We start from the raw sequence: 17,538 nt of genomic DNA on the forward strand, positions 1-17,538 counted from the left end.
CTCATAACAGCTGCCTCTGTAATGGTACAGTGGCCCAATCAGATACTGTATGATTACCCGATTCCAGGACTCAGAATCATCAACCACAAAAAGGACCTATGAAAGTATACATGATAGGAAAACATTTGATTCTCTACATGTCGTTTAAGGACTGTATAATCTGTGGTTGATTTGTCCTTACCGTGTTGATTGTAAAATATCTGATCTGGACCAAGGGGGTGGGCCAAATTTCCCAGGGAGAAAAATGGAATGGTCATGACTGGGGCCTCAATGATACTCTTAGCTGCAATGTGCCCAGGTACTCAATTTGAAAAAAATTTCAAGGGGTCGTGTGTTCTCTTCTCACACAATCATTTACTTGGACAGTGAAATAAGGATCTGTGGTTTCATACTCCCCCTCCTCCTCCTCATCATTCAGGGAGATATCTGGATCATGATCATCCCAGTCCCCCTGGACAGAGATCTGGGAATTGTCATCCCCTGTGGCCAAGCTGGGTTCCTCAAATATTGGGGGCTCTGGCATGGCCAGAGGTACACGTAGTAGTGAAGATGTCTGGAGCTCCTGGAGCTCATGACTCTCCTGAACTTGCATTTGCTCAACAGGGGTGGTCCTGCGCATATGCAGGCATTCTGTGCACCAATCCAGTATACATCTGAGCTTGGCACGGAAGCTCCTGTTGAGCCAGCAGTAGATGAAAGGGTTGTAGCAAGTGCTGCTCATGGCAAACCAGTGGAAGGCATAGAAAAGCACACTCTCAGCATCTATACCTGCACTAGAAATAAGAACCACATAGCAATTGAGTGGAAACCAACATACTGCAAAGACCATTACAATAAGAATCAGCATCCGGATGCTCTTCTTCCTCTTCTGGTAGTGTGCCATAAGTTGACGAGCAGATGCATCGCCGACAGCATTCTGGACCCACAGCCTCTTCCCTAGGTGAGAATATGCTGACACAATAACTAGAAGGGGCACAACATACAACAAGATAAAGGTGCCAAGGTCAACATACTTCCCAACTTGATTGCTGGATCCAGGGAAAGAGGGGAGGCAGTGGCTGCTTACAACTCCATCCCTACAACAGAAGCCAAGGAAGTTACGACAATAAGACTAATTGAATAAGACTCAGGATCTAGACTCAGCTTTACCACGCTGCATCCTTAAATAAATCCACCACCTCTAATCTCTAAATCATAGTTTCTTCACTATTAAAATTCAGGGATGAGACTAGAGTATTCTCTCTTATGGGACTGCTCTAGGCAGAGGCCAAATGAAAGCTAACCAGATCCCTAACAACCAGTATTTCTAACCTAGTAGTCATTGTCTTGGTTCCATTAATATACATTCGAATTAGAAAAAGGCTTCATGTTCTCTATTGAGGAGAGTTGGAAGATGATAAGAATGCAATCAAGGACTTTTCAAATGTCAACTTCCTAAGGGACTCTGAGAAGAAAAAGGTAAATTATGCATTATGTAACTGCTCTGACTTACCTGCCAATGAAAATGAACAGACTCTGATAAATTGCATGTGGAAGAGCAAGAAGCACAGCAAGAGCCCAGATTATGGCAACAATCAATAGGCATCGGGTATGTGTCAGCCGTGGTTTCATTGGGTGCAGAATCACCTGGAAAAGAGAAACAATATTTCTCTTGTTATCACCTTAGGTCTGTGTTATTTGTATGAGCAAACAGTGATTGAAGAGTTTCTCCTTCGATTGCATCATTTACCTAAACTGTTAAAACAATTTAATGGATTCCAACTTAAACACAGTTAGATTTAAGGCCATTTATATATTAAAAGATATATGGTTATGGAAACTCTGGAACTTTAAATGGCATTCAGCTTCAGGAGAAATGTAGAAGTGGAAAAAAGTATGTATGCCACTCCCAAAGCACACCTTTACCCTGAAAGCCAGCCCAATGGGAGAGGGGTCTAATTTGTTTGGGTACCGCCCATTCCCCGTAACCTTGTATCCAAAGTGCCCTTCAGAAGCCTTACCCTGTGTCGATCCATAGCAACAGCCATCAGAGTTAGAGTAGAGACATGGAGGGAGCAGTACTGAGCAAATCGACTGACATGGCACATGATCCTGCCAAAGAGCCACTGTCCACTCAGGAATCGGGCCTTGGGGAATAAGCAAAAAAGGTTAGTTAATAACTCAAATATCATCTTTAAGCCTTCTTTCTGTAAAAGCAAATTATCTCATGGGGCATTTGAAGCAGGTTTATGCATCCCTTTTCCTCTTAATCCTACCACCCATCCTTGAATTGAAACAACCTCTACTTTGGGCTAAAATCAATCCAATGTAGTCACTCACCAGAGCAAATGGACTGTTGAATAGAATTATCAATATGTCAGAAATTGCCAGATTGAAGATGAGGAGGCCTGTTGATTTGTGGATTTCCTTGTGCTTGATGAAAACTTGGCACACCAGCGAGTTGCCAAAGAGAGAGATCACTATGATGACTGCATATGCGAAACACAGCACAATCTTGGCTATAAGGTGGGGTTTCCTCCCCAGCCATTTTCCATACATTCCTGCTGGCCCTCCAGACTCTGGACCTAAGACATCGGTGCCGTTTGCACAGGTGTCATTCCAGCTTTGATCCTCCATTGATGGAAGCCAAGTTGCATTTTCATGGCCTGAATCAACAGTATTTTCCAGCAGAGGGGATGCAAAGGAATTGTTCATTTTGGGGGTAATTAAGCAGAAACTTCTAGATCCACCTTAGATTTGAGGACTCATAGAAGAATGGGTGGGATCCTGAGGATGAAAGAAGAATGAAGATATTGTGGTTGAAAGATGGAGTTTTTAACTCTAATAAGTTTTAAATTCTAATACTTTCCTGAGATCTAACATACAGTGTGGTGACAATAGTTACAAATAATATATTCCTGAAAATAAAGGAGTGGAATTTTTATTTTCTGACTATAAGAACAGTACCTGTGTAAGGTTGATATTTGTTACTTTTTTCTAATAAACATATTCTATGATTTCACATTCTCTACATCAATCAAAAATCATATACATTATATTCAATTTTTACTTGTTAACTTTACTGTAATGGGGTGAACATATGAAAACTACTTATAAATATATGTATATATACATATATATATAGAAAGAGAGAGAGAGAGAGAGAAGAGGAGGAGGACAAAGAGGAAGTAGAGGAAGAGGAGGAGGAAGAGCCAGAAAGCCAGGTTTTCACCTTTCCCAAAAGAAAAAAGCTGGATCCTAATGACCAGCTAACATTTACCAGAAAGATTGTGGGAGAAGGCACATGGTAGCCTTCATACCTTAGTCCATGTTCCCCTTTCAAATAGGCCTACAAAAACTAAATGATGTCTTCTTTACCATCTTTTCTCTCCCCAGGTCCCTGTTTTCTGTTAGGGCTGTGGAGTAAGACTGAGTACTTTGTTAAATTTAACTAACTTGTAAATCGCATTAAGATTCCGAGTATATTGCACATTTTAAAAATCTGAATGCTTTTTACTTACATTTTCATCTCTGAGATATTTTATCATTATTTCTGACTAATTTTCAATTAGCAGCAACTAGGGAATTGTTTAAAGGAACTCCGTAGCAAATCATTTTTAAAAGCAAGTAATCATTCTTCTAATTTAATTTGGTCTTTTTTCTTAGCTTCATTTATTAAAAAAAAATACAGAAAGGTACATCTGTGGAAAAACTGTTTTTCCTGTTACAGTAGAGCCAGAGATTCCTTTCTCAGTAAATGTGATACCCAAACACTACAATAAGGTAACAACTATTTTCTATATACAGTCCCTGTGGATATTGCCATAAGCATTTTAAATAATTTAAATGGAAAGAAATATGCATTAATTTATTTCTGTTCTCAGGTTAAAATTAGCTTAGCCTATATCCCTTTTCATACTGCCTTAGCCCTAAACCTCTGCTTGTGATTGATTTGAGGCATAATTCATTTCTTATCATCAAAATTTGTCTATTTAGGCTAATGATCATTCAACCAATCCAGCAGCAAGCTCAACGAGAAACATGATACTCAAGGCAGCTGGTCTTAGGAGCTACAAAAGTTGCTTATTGACAAGTCCTAGAGATAAACCCAACACCAAATAATTAAGAGAATCACTCATGTTAAACTAATAATATAGTGCAAAATACAGATGATTTAAGTGTCCTAGGTGTTAAAAAGAACTATCAATGAAAGCTCAATTAATCAAAATACTATTGACAGAAACTAGAGTCAGCAATCTGACAGATAAACAAGCCTAGGTTCTTCCCAAATCTATGCCCTAAATGTGCTTGAAAAGTCAGATTTTTAATATGTATTTCATCCATTAATTAATCCAGGACCTTTCTACATTATCATGTGGGAACAAAGACCAATTCTAGGTTGTTGTTTCCATGTACTGTGAGATGTGAATTAAAATGTAAAGGAAGAAAAACGAGTCTCTAAATAGGTGAATAGGTTCCACTTAACACTAGGTCTTAGCTACTAGTTAATAAAGGCTAAGGTGAGTAATCTGTTTGTATGTATGTAAGAGTGGAGTGTAACAGTGTCTCGTACATAGACAGAAAAACTCCTTTGTTTTTCATTCCTACCCACTCTGTTCTGTTACTCCCTTCCCATATGATTTGGGGTAAATAGATTTTCTGTACCTTCCATAGGCTAATGATGATTGACAAGAATTGATTTACTTACTGCAAAATAGTAGAAAGGACTTTGAATGTTCCCAACACAAAATTTCTGAGGTGCTATATCTGCCAATTCATCAAAGCTCTCAATTATGTATTGTATATAGGTATGTATCAAATTGTCACATTATACTCCATAAGCATGTGCAACCAGTATGTATCAACTAAATTAAAAAAATATTTTCTGTGCCTTGGTTTCCCCAATTTTCCAATGGAGATTTTACTTTACAAGCTGGGAAAGGATTACATCAGTATTATGAAGGTATTCAGGGAAAAAAAATAAAACACAGACAAAAGGTTTCATCACAATTTTATTTATTTGTTTTTCTTAGCACCTTGGCCTCCCTTCTTTCTCTCCCCAATTCATTACAACGAACATCTTCCCTGTGGAAAATCCCAGGTCTCCCTCTACTGGCTAACTGTGTTTTCTTTTCAAATCCTTGAGTTCATGTTGAAAGGGAATATTTTTGTGTGTATGTGGAATGTTCTGTGACGAGTATTCGAAGGTTTTGTATGTCTATTTCTGGCATGTTCCTTGGGTGAAATTTGTATTTGAAAGTTGTGTTGTCTTTCTTGTGTGGAATCTAGGTGAAGCATGTTTGCTATATGTTTGCATAATGTAGGAGTGTATGGTGTGTATTTATGGTGTAGGTTTTGTAAGTATATTTGCATGCTGCTTGTTTATGGACTGAGTTTCTCTGGTGTACACAATTCCTTATTGTGGGTTTTTTATGTCTGGCATATATTGGGGAGAGGTAGTTCAAATTTTTTCCACCTTACCAATTCTTCTAGTCCACCTTCCCCATGGGGCAAATAAGCATGACCAGCTTATTGGGCTAAAGTATGGAATTTCTCAAGGCCAAGGAAACCATCCTTTTCTCTATCTTTGGCTAAGCCCTGACAGGTGTAGCCTTCTTTTATGTTTCAAAATGCAAACCATTCCCCAAATCAGCAGCCCAAGCCACAAAAGCAGTTGAGAGGTGGGGAAGCGAGTCAGTGATCTAGTGCTAAGAATTGAGTTCAATTGATTTTATTGCCAGGGAAATAATACCAAGGAAAGAAATCCAGTCTAATCTGGATTGAGGAGGGGGTTAGGAGGCTTACTCCAGTGTTTCAGTTACAGTGCTAGCCTAAGCCATTCAATGGAGAAAACTGGCATGCCACTTAAAAAAAAAAACCCCTTCTGAGTCAAGGTTAAAGTGGAGTGCCCATGTATGACACCTTTTCAAATTTCCAAGCTGAACCAGGTCTGGAATTAAGGTTAGGGGTTGGGACTCCTTCGTTAGTACATTTGGGCAGAATAGAAATAAGTGTGTGGAGGGCTGTATACTCTGGATCCCCTTCCTCCAATTTCCCTACAGGCTTGGGGGTGGTGTCTCCTCTATGCAAGGTTGTCTTGGAGATGGCAGCCAATGGAGCCTATGCAGTAAACATGAGCTTCTATTCAAGTTGCAGTGTTGCCTAAGATTGGCGGGGCGGGGGTGGGGGGGGGTATTGTCTGATCGTTTCTAGAATTTTCCAAAACCCCAATGTGGAGGTGGGGCTCATGAACTTCAGTTTATGTAGTTTGTGAAACCGAACAGGCAGAAGGGGGCAGTGGAGAGGAATACATCTTACTTGTAGCCCCTTCCCCAAATTTCTGGAGGGCGGGGCTTTAAAGAAATCACGTCACAGTAAGACCTCTTCGTGACGCGAGGGTCCACGCAGCTGGCGCCCCCACCGCGCCCCACCCCGCCCCATCAGCCGCTCGCAACCTCCTGCAACAACCCTGAGATGAGCGAGATGACAGGGAGTTCTAATTATCATGATTTGCTCTTTCTGGCTTCATGAGCAGGAGGGATAGAGATTGATTCATCGCCGTCCTAGGCTATAGCCCCCTCCTCAGTTGCCAAGCTAATGATTTCGGCGGGGGTGGGGTTCCTATGAACTGAACGTTAGCTGGAACAGGAGTCCTTTCCAGTCTACTGTGGCACTGAAGAGCCTGGTGGGGAGGAAGCTGGGAAGACCGGAGAGTGCAAAAGGATGAGGAATGGGCAATGAGGCGAGCTGGCTGCTAGCTTTCAAAGAAGAAGGCGGTGGGAGCAAAGCTAGTTTGTGTGTACTTCAGAACCCTGAGGAGGGGGACAGCGATGTCAGCTCAAGGCCATCGCTGACTCTGGGGGATACAGGTAGGAAGTAGTGAAAGGGAGAGTGGGTTCTCAAGAGAGGCTGACCCTGAACAGACAAGACAGGAGAAAATTTGTAGAGAATCTCCCAAAGCTCTTGAGAATTCGTGGTTTTACGCACCCAGGTAACCTCGAGAAAAAAATGCACACCGCCTCCCCCAAACAAGCCTGAGACCTCGGGTACTGAGAGCGCCCGGTGGTCTTGAGATTAGCATGGCCCTGATTCAGGGTGGACAATCTGAGCGGAGGGTAAAGGTGGAGGGATCTCGGTCTGCCAGGCAGCCTGCTTACCTGCTGTCGGCAGCAGTAGGCAGCTGTTTTGTAGATTTCTCCCGCCTTTCCTGCAAATGGTAAGACTTACCTTGAAGCGCGTTAGCCCAAGAATGTCTGGAAAGCCAGCAGCCTTCTAGCCTCAGTTTGCCGGTCCTGAAGAAAGGGGAAGCGAAGGCTGTGTGCCTGGCTCCTTGAACCCAGGCTGCTTCTCAGCTAGGGGTGCCTCTGAGGCTCTGCGCACCACAGCGGACTGCTGCAGCCAAGGTGGCGTGCGCACTACCGGGAGCCAGTGGGACTGGGCAATGACCCTCGGCAGCAGGAGGCGGGGCCCCAGGCGGGTTGGCAGAGCTTTGCGCGAGACTTTGAATCTACCACGAGATGCTGTCTCGGTCCGCAACGCAGAGGGGGGCACAGGTGGCTCCCACGGAAACGAGGGCGAGTTAATTTTTCAGAACTCAACTGTGAAACTGAGGCTCCAATCGCCCCAGTGAAGACGCAGGCACTTTGGGGGCGTGATTAGACATTTGAATGTGGGGAGTCATTGGAGCCAGTGAGGCACATTCATCTGTTTTAAATCCCACTCCTCTAAATATGCCCCATTTAATTTATCAACCCAGACGTGGTTAACCATATCCCTACTTGTGTTCTTTATTCCTCATCTATTCCCTTCCCAAGAGATCTTGGCCTTCAGATTTTTTTCTGACCTGCAGTCCTTGGGGCCCCCCCGCACATCCAGGATAAATTTCCCAAGATAGCAGGAGCTCTTAAATAGGAAGCAGTAGAAGGGATAAAGATGTAATTTGGGGAAAGGGGGGGTCTTATGAAAGTTGCCTATGATTATGTTTGCAGTATTTCAAAACAGCATGTGTAAAATCAAAGTAAATATCGACTTTTGCTTATTATGGTTCTCATTTTCTATTTTTAAGGAAGGAAAATGTGGAGAGGGGACATTAAGAAAGAAAACAGGGAGTGGGAAAGAAAAGAACTCTATTTCTGGCTTTACAATCCCAAACAAAAAGGTGTGGTTTTTTATTTTTTGGAAACTATTTGAAATGCATTGTTTTATTTCTAGAAATTTCTTTTTCTACCCGCCCCTTCCCTTTGGGGGATACATGTGTGTTCATGTGAAGAAAATTTCCCACTGCGCCATTTAATTCACATAATGGATTCATTTTCCCTGCATCTCGAATCTTCTGGAAGTAATGCATAAACACTCCAAAACTCTCATGCGCACTGACGCACTGAATTCTCCCCTGGGAAGAAGGGAGGCACCGTCAATCTTCGCACATCTAATTTTTCCTCAGTGATATGCAAACACTGCGGACTTTTCCAGTGAATTTTTTTTTCCTTCAGATAGTACAAGGATCCTATTTCCCCCTTGTACCTCTTTTTTTTCCAGAGAGTCTGGGAACATTTTAAGGCTGTCACATTCACCAAATTTTCCCTGAAAGGTGAAGATCACCCCTCTATCTAACGCCATATATTCTGGGTTACCTTTGTAGACGGCAAGAGAAGCCTTCAGCCCGATTTCCTATGAGTTTGTGAGGTAGTACCCCCAGTTATATCTTACATGTATTAAAATTACCTCTGTTGGAAATAGGAATACCAGATAATTTCCCATCACCATAACTCTTTCCTGGGGGTTTGTAGATAGTTTTAAATCTCCTTGTACATGTAATTTTGCAGAATCACTTTGTATCTACCCCAGTCAGAGTGGAAGCGTGAGCATGTGTTCAGCACCAGGCTTCCCCTTGTGGTCAATGCAGCAATATTGCGCTTTCTGCTACGCACATTAAATTTACCACGCACAGGCCCAGCAGACACCCTGTCTCTCCTAAACTCCATATTTTCCCTAGACAATCAAAGGGAACTATGTATCTCTCATACATCCAAAGCTACCCAATTTGTCCCTGGATGATACACCAGTCACCATTTCCTCTTTACCCCACAAATCATCTTTAAAGAGACTAGACGATCTGTTCCACACAAGCAAAGACCAAAAGCCCTGGAGACATTACCAACCATCCCTCCATTTTGCTAGATCTGAACATCACATCCTTCTCCTAGTTCTGACTGGAACAAACCCATAGAGAACCCCAAGACTCTTCAAGGGACTCCCACAGTCCCTAAACCTACCAAGCGATAGGCTCCTATGACCCCCCCCCCCCCACCTCCCAAAACGAGCAGAGGCTAGTCTCCTCATATATTAGGAGTGTCTGAAGGCAAACACTGAATTTCAGAACAGAGAATACAGACATTTGGATTCGAAAAGCTACACAATCACCTTTACAGAACATTAGCCTTGAAGCTAATGCTTTTGGTCAGCCACACAACTCACTCCTGGAAGTCCCGCAAAGCTCAATCTAGCCAAATTCTTGCCAAGGATACCCTCCCCTCTTTCATCTCACCTAGAATAGAGGAACGATTACCAATCTTGCAGAAGTCTGTCTCTAACCCGCTAGGCTTCCGTGAAGATGAGGGCAAAAGCCCAGTCCCTTAAGGGACCACAATTCCGATCTGGGATCCTCGGACTGCTAGGGGAGCTCCAGCTTTCAGCAAGGTTTAAAGGGAAGTCTCCTTCCCTCACGCACTGCTGAGGCAGCACGTGTTAGTATCGGAGAGTTAGCACGCTCCAGCCAATCATAGGCCAAGGCGGCGAGGCGCTAGCTGCCTAGCAGTCTGGCACTGCAAGACAGATCCTAGCCCCCTGGTAACGAAATTATAGGATTCCGAGGTAGCAGGAGGGGTGGAGGGAGAGGGCGGCGCTCCAGCGGATTGGTTCAGAGAAAGGGTGCGGGCAGTAACAGGGCGGGTGGAGGATGGTCCAGGGATGAGGACTCTTTATCACCTCCTTTCACCACCCACGCATCGCCATTTGTGAAGGCTTTAAGATGGCACTCGGTTTTCCAATTCACTCTTTTTGCAAAATACAGGTTTAAATACAGTCAGTGTCTGCATTCTTCTTGCTCTCCCACCTCCACCACCTCCCTGAGATATCCTCAAATCACCAGCAGGTTTGTTTATTTGTTTTTTTTTTTAATTGATGGTCGTCCATAAGGACTTGATGTTGAATCTCCTAGCGATTGAGATCTAAAGAAATATCCAGCTAGTTGAATTAATTGGAAATAGTATGAATAATGTTACGGGTACATTACAGATTTATTTTATTTTTCATAGCGCAGGAAGTGCTTTCACATATATTGAGCTTTTAAAAAAATCTGTAAGCCCTACAAAACCAGAATGGATTTTTATTTTCACAAGAGCAGGTATTTTTCTTTTTTAGATTCAATATCACAGAGAAAGGTAAATACTAGTGAGAGAACTAGTAGGAGTCTTTGGACTCCAGGAAATTCTGTGGTTCTTTAACGAAATTCCTCTGAAGTTAATTCACAGATTTGTGCTTATTTTGTTTCTGTGTAGTCATGCTGAACACAGAGTTGTGCATTTGGGGGCACTGTGTGCAAGATGGTTTTGTAATGTGCACTTTAATCACCAAGTAAATGAAATGTAGCTTACTGCAGAGACAATACAGCAAATCAACATCTTTCACCTCTTTTGAGTTGTTCAATAGCTTGGGGCTTTCTGTAGCTTAATAAATCACCCAACCTAGTAGATTTTGTTCTTCTACAAATGTCTCTTCCTCTATATTTATCCTAGCACATTCTCAAACTCTTCAGACCATTATATCAGGTCTGATAATTCATCCATTTGACTCACTCCATGTACCTCCAAATATCCATGACTCTGGCTTACCAAAGGCAGTCTTATGTAAATGGTAGTTTGCTGTATGTTATGTTCACTATATATGGACCTGAAATGGTTTCTTAGCTATAAACACTTCTCACTACAGAGATTCACATGTGTTCCAACTAGGTTCCTCATCCTCCAGACTGATCATATCTGTTTTTCAGTTTCTAGCTTGAATACATCTTACCTTTAAAGTCTTCAATAGTCAGAAATATGATTCACATAACATCCAATTCACTTACATAAACAGTACCATTAGTTACTTGCAATAGTCACAGTTGTGATACCATCACCATAAAAAGAACCTGTATCAATCCTTCCTGTGTCCCTAAGCATGTGTGTGTGTGTGTGTGTGTGTGTGTGTGTGTATCTTTTATGACTGATTTCTTTTGCACAGTGTAATTTTTGTTTTTGTTTAGTCAGTACTGGAATTTGAACTGATGGTTTCACCCTTGCCCAGCTTACTGGCTGACTTACTTGCTCATCACTCGGGGGTCTACCATTTGAACTATACCTCTAGCCCTGCTTTTTTTGCTGGTTATTTTAGGAAGGGGATGTGGAGAATTTTTCTGCATATGCTGGTTTCTAACCCCAATCCTCCAGATCAGAGCCTCTGGAGTACCTAAAATTACAGGCATGAGCCACTAGGGTCTTGTATCTATTGTACTTTTTTTCAATTTATATTTTATTTTCTTTATTGTCAAAGTGCTGTACAGAGGGGTTACAGTTTCATACATAAGGCAGTGAGCACATTCCTTATCCCACTTGTTACCTCCTCCCTCATTTTCCCACACCTTCCCTCTCCCCTTTCCCCCCCCCAAGAGTTGTACAGTTGGTTTACACCATATAGTTTTGTAAGTATTGCCATTTCATTGGTGTCTTTTTGTCCTTTGTTTCTTGATTTTGGTATTCCTTTTCCCTTCCATAGTTCCAATACATGTATATACAATATCCAGGGTTGTACTTTTTTTTTATTTAGGAAGCTCCATATGGATTTCCACAATGGCCAAAGCAATTTACTTCCCATTAACAGTGTATGAGGATTCAGTTTTTGTTTTTTAACCTGTATCCTCACGACCACCTAAAATTCTTGTTGTTTGTTTTCTTGATGATAACCATCCTTACTGGGTAAGATGAATGGTCAATGTTGCTTTCATTTGTATTTTTCTGACTTATAAATTTATTGAACATTTTATGTGTCTTAGAGACATTTGTAGTGCCTTGTTTGAAAAGTGTTTGGCTTATTTCCCCCATTTACTCATTGGATTATTTGTTCATTGGGTATAATTTTTTTGAGTTTTTATATATTCTAGACATTAATCTTCTATCTGTTCAATAGCTGCCAAAGGTTCTCCCACTCTGTGCTGCCTCTTTACTCTGGTGTTTCTTTTGCTTTTTATAGAAACAATTTTATTGTTAAGGTGATGTACCGGGTCATTTACATATGTAAGGTAGTGAGTACATTTCTTGCCAAACTTGTTACCTACTCCCTCATTTTTCTCTCACCTCCCCTCCTTCTCAATCCCCCCTCCCGTTGTACAGTCAGTTTACAACATATTGCCTTGTATTTCTGTTGCATTGGCTCCCCTTTGACCCTTTGTCTCATCATTTTGAATTATTTCTTTTGTCTTTTGTTTGTCTTCCCTATGATTTATCCCCTGTTGTCACTGTATTTGATTTTGATACCCTGGGTATAGTATATGGGTTTGTCTTCTGCTTTTTACAAGCTTTTAATTTGATGCAATTCCAATTGTCAGTTTTTGCTATGACATTTTGAGCTGTTAAAGTACTATCTAGAAAGTCATTGTCTATGCCTACATCTTGAAATTTGTTATGCCTAAGGGTTCTTCTAGCAGTTTCAAAGTTGGGGGTCTTATATTATGATCTTGAAGAGATTGATGGGGTGGTTGATGTGAAAATACAATGCATCCATGTTTAAGATGCCATACGAATCTTACTGAATGCCGTTGAACAATAGGGGTAGGAGGAAAGGGAAAGAGTAATAGAAGTGCTTATATCAAGCCCTTAATTTATAACAGAGTATGATTAAAGTATAATACAGCACATATGAAATATTATGATGCATCTGAGATTCTGTGGTACAATTAATACACATTATACTAAAATTAAATGAAAGTCAAGTGAAGAAAAGGATAAATGGAGAGATTTATTGAGGGTGACGATGGGTCAAAATACTTTATACAGATATATAACAATAGAAGAATGAAACATGTTGAAATTGTTTTAAGATAGGTGGAGGGTAAACCATAGATGGGATGCAATTGATCAAGTTACATATATAGAAATACATGTATGGAAATGTTACAAAAAGATTCCTCCTGTATATCTAATACATTGTAATAAAAATCTTAATAAGGAACATCTTTGATCTGTTTTGACTTGATTTTTCTATAGGATGAGAGATGATGATATGAATATCCAATTTTCTCAGCACCACTTTTTAAAGAGGCTGTTATTTCTTCAATGTATCTTTTGGGCACCTCTGTCAAGAACCAGGTGTCTTTAGCTACATGGACTTATTTTTTAGTCTTTTTACTTTTCTTTCTATCTTTCTTTTGTTCTTTCTTTCTTTCTTTCTCTTCTTTTCTTTTCTTTTCCTTTTTTTTTTTCATCATGGGGCTTGAACTCAGGGCCTGGGTGCTGTCCCTGAGTTTTTCTGCTCAAGGATAGTGCTCTACCACTTTGAGCCATAGATCCAATTCCAATTTTCTGGTGGTTAATTGGAGTCTCACAGATTTTCCTGTCCAGGCTGGCTTTGAACCATGGTCCTCAGATCTCAGTCTCCTGAGTAGGTAGGATTATAGGCATGAGCCATCAGCGCCCAGCTCTGAGTCTTTTATTCTACTCATCTACAAGTTTGGTTTTGTATTGAGACCATACTTTAAAAAATCCCAACTATGGCTCTTGTAACAGTAACCCCTCTGTATATCACCTTGACAATAAAGTTAAGCTTAAGGAATAAAATAAAATAAAATACAAATTAAAAGTAAAGAAAACTACGTCTCTATAATTTAACTTACTGGGAATATGGCCTAGTGGCAAAAGTGCTTGCCTTCATATACATGAACCCCTGGGTTCAATTCCTCAGCACCACATATATAGAAAACGGCCAGAAGTGGCACTGTGGCTCAAATGGCAGAGTGCTAGCCTTGAGCAAAAACAAGCCAGGGACAGTGCTCAGGCCTCGAGTCCAAGCCCCAGAACTGGCAAACAAAAACAAAAAAACAAAAAGCAATATATCCAACATTGTTCACTTTTGCTCATAATTATTTTGGCTATTTGGGATCTTGCGTGTTTTCCATATGAATTTTAGGATTGTTTTGTTCTATTTCTATGGATAATGTAATTAGATTTTTATGGCAATTACATTAAATCTGCAGATCACATTTGGTAATATGGGCATTAACTATATTAATACTGCTGATCCATAAACTAGATAGTTTTCCATTCTCTAGTGTCTTATTTCATTTTTTTCCTTCAGTGTTTTATGGTGTCCATTGCCCAGGTTTTTTAAACTTCTTTAATTAGGTGGATTTCTAGTTGGGTTAATCAGATGTTTGCATTATTGTGACAATACCTGACATAAACAACTCAGGGAAGGAATTTTGGCTCACAGTTTCAAAGATTCAGCCCATATTCTTAATTCTGTTGATTCTGTACTGGTAGTGAGATAGAACATCATGACACTGAGAGAGTATGGAAGAGGAGGTTCTTCACCTCATGTCAAATAAGAAACTGCAGAAGGAAGTACAGGAAAGGGCTATGGCAAGATATAGCCCATAAGTACACATCCCTAAATAATATGTTTCCTACAGCTAAGCCCCATTTTCTACCTTTAACCAATCTGTAAAGACATTAACACATTGATTAGGTGAGGATCTTCAAGATACCATCACTTCCCAAATCGCATGAGCTATTCACTAACCTCCCCTTCAGTACATAAACCTAGGAAAGGAATTCATTATTAATCTGTAATGCTTTATATCTGAATAATTTTTGTGGTTGTTATAAAAGGCATGTTTTCCTGATGACTTATTTCCCAGTTCATTCCTAGTGTATGGAGAATGTGCTAATATGTTTTCCAAAGTAGCTGCACCATTTTAGAATTCTTCACATTACCACTACTTGTCACTGTCTATATACAGTCATTAGAGTAAATATAAAGTAAGATTTCATTGTGGTGTTCATTCACATTTCCTTAGTGACAAATGATAATCAACAATTTTTCATGTGATAAGTGGCCATTTGTACATCTTCTCTGGAGAAATTCTGGTTCAAATATTTGCCCAGTTTAATTTATTTGTTTGATTTTTATTATTACATTCTGTGAATCCTCTTTACATTATCTGAGTTCAAATTCCTTGTCAGATATATGATTTGTGAATAATTTTGTCTATTCTGTAGTTATCTAAGCACTTTCTTAATAATGTCATTTGAGCCACGAGATATTTTAGGTTTTTTAAAAAATTATTTGTTTAATATAAAGTATACAGCCTACTTCCTTTTTTTGGCATATAAGTATCCAGATGGCATACTATGTCTGTTGAAAACATTATTCTTTCTCTGTTGAATTATGTTGATATCCTTGTTGAAAAATCAGTTCACTGTAAATATAGGAATGCATTTCTGCACTATCATTTCTATTCCATTAATCAATGTCTAATTTTGTCATTGCCACACAATTTTGCCTATTATATATAGCTCTGTGGTAAGTTTCAAAATAGAGATTTGTGAGTCTTTCTGTTTTTTCTCCTTTTAAAAATATTTTAGATATCAAAGATAATAACTGTATTTATAAATGAAATTAGAATAAGCTTGTTAGTAAAGCCAGTTGGATTTTGGGAGGGATTGTACTGAATTTGTAGATCATTTAGAGGAGTATTACCATTTTAAAAATACTATATATTCCAGCCAATAACTATAACATACACAGGATGTCTTCTCTCTTAATCTGACTTTCCATCATTTTTCTTATTTTTAAAATTTTTATTGTCAAGGTGATGTACAGAGGGGTTAGTTACATACATAAGGTAGTGAGGACATTTCTTTTCAAACTTACCTTCTCCCTCATTTTTCTCCCACCTTCCCACGTACCCTATTCCACATACACCCCTCCAGTTGTCTTGTAAGAATTGCCGTTGCCTTGGTTCACCTTTTACCCTCTGTCTCACCATTTTGATATTCCTCTTCCCTTCCCTGATTCAGACAAACATATATATAATACCCAAGGTACCAAAATCAAGAAAGTGACCACAGGAACTAAACTATAGGGAAGATAAAACAAAAGAAAAAGAAATAATTTCACATAGTAAGTTAAAAATAACAACAATGACAAACTGCTTGTCTATATGTTGGAGTTCATTTCACTTAGCATCATCTTATGTGATCACATGTACATAGCTATTGAGCTATTGTGATCATCTGCTAGGACTAGCCTAGACATATACTTATTATCAATGAAGGAACCCATAGAGTCTATATTTCTTTGCGTCTGACTCATTTGTAGTTTTCAAAGTATAACTTTTATAACTATTTTTTTTTTTGCCAGTCCTGGGCCTTGGACTCAGGGCCTGAGCACTGTCCCTGGCTTGTTTTTTGCTCAAGGCTAGCACTCTGCCACTTGAGCCACAGCGCCACTTCTGGCCATTTTCTGTATATGTGGTGCTGGGGAATCGAACCCAGGGCTTCATGTGTACGAGGCAAGCACATTACCACTAGGCTATATCCCCAGCCCCTATAACTATTTTTAATATATGTTCTTACTGGTTTTTTTTTAATAAGATGTTCTACTAGAAATGAATTGTCTCAGTATTTATTTATTTGAGACATTCTTTACTTAAAGGGTACTTAAACATTTTCATATCCACCACATCTTTATCTTTAAAATATTGTTCAGGTGAAAGATTTTTAGTTGAAACATTCTAGAACTTTGAATATATTGTCCCTTTTTCTAGCTTCTATTCTTTCTGATGAGACGTCTTTCAGTAGGTTTCCTTGTAAATACAGAACTATTATTTTTATGCAATTTTGAAAATGTTCTCTTTCTTTCTATCTCCCTCTCCCTCCCCTCTCTTTCCCATCCCTATTGGTTCTCAACATTTTGAGTATGATGTGTTTGGTTATGGATCTCTTCCAGTTTATCCTGCTTGACATTATTAAATGTATCCCATATATTATTCAAGTTCTGTTTCTTTCTCTTCATTATTTTCTCTCTGATGAAAATTATATAATCTCTATTGATCTATTGGTTTATCTGCCAGTGCAAATCTACTACTGAGCCTCTCTAATTTCTATTTCTTGGTAGGCAGGCACATGGACACTTCAGCCACATCCTCAAACTCTTGTATTTTGAATGTCTTTTAATGTACTTTTAAATTTCAGAATATCCATTTACAACTTTTTTTTCAATTTGTATGTTTTATTAACACTTTGATGATACATTGTCATAACTTTAAGTATATCTTACCTTCGTAATTCAAACATTAAAAATAACTGATTTAAACTTATTTCCTGTTAAATTTAATATATGAGGTGTGTCAAAGGAAGTTTCTCTTGCCTGAGTTTACCCCTGTGAATGTGTAACACTTTCTTTGCATGTCTTATAATTTTTGTTGAAGAATGAATATTTTAGATAATTTATTATAGCAACTCA

At 39.5% G+C, this 17,538-nt stretch overlaps 1 protein-coding gene across 1 annotated transcript; it reads right to left on the minus strand.

The window, feature by feature from the left end:
- Nucleotides 1–319: 319 nt before the first annotated feature.
- LOC125343084 (probable G-protein coupled receptor 83) lies at nucleotides 320–2,694 on the minus strand. Its single transcript, XM_048335379.1, has 4 exons — nucleotides 2,320–2,694; nucleotides 2,001–2,126; nucleotides 1,493–1,626; nucleotides 320–1,076 (listed from the first exon to the last, which is right to left on the minus strand). The coding sequence occupies exons 1-4, from the start codon at nucleotides 2,692–2,694 to the stop codon at nucleotides 320–322; spliced, it is 1,392 nt and encodes a 463-aa protein (XP_048191336.1).
- Between the last annotated feature and the right edge of the window lie 14,844 nt (nucleotides 2,695–17,538).

The sequence above is a fragment of the Perognathus longimembris genome, chromosome 28, assembly GCF_023159225.1.
Source record: "Perognathus longimembris pacificus isolate PPM17 chromosome 28, ASM2315922v1, whole genome shotgun sequence".
Taxonomy (NCBI): Eukaryota; Metazoa; Chordata; class Mammalia; order Rodentia; family Heteromyidae; genus Perognathus; species Perognathus longimembris.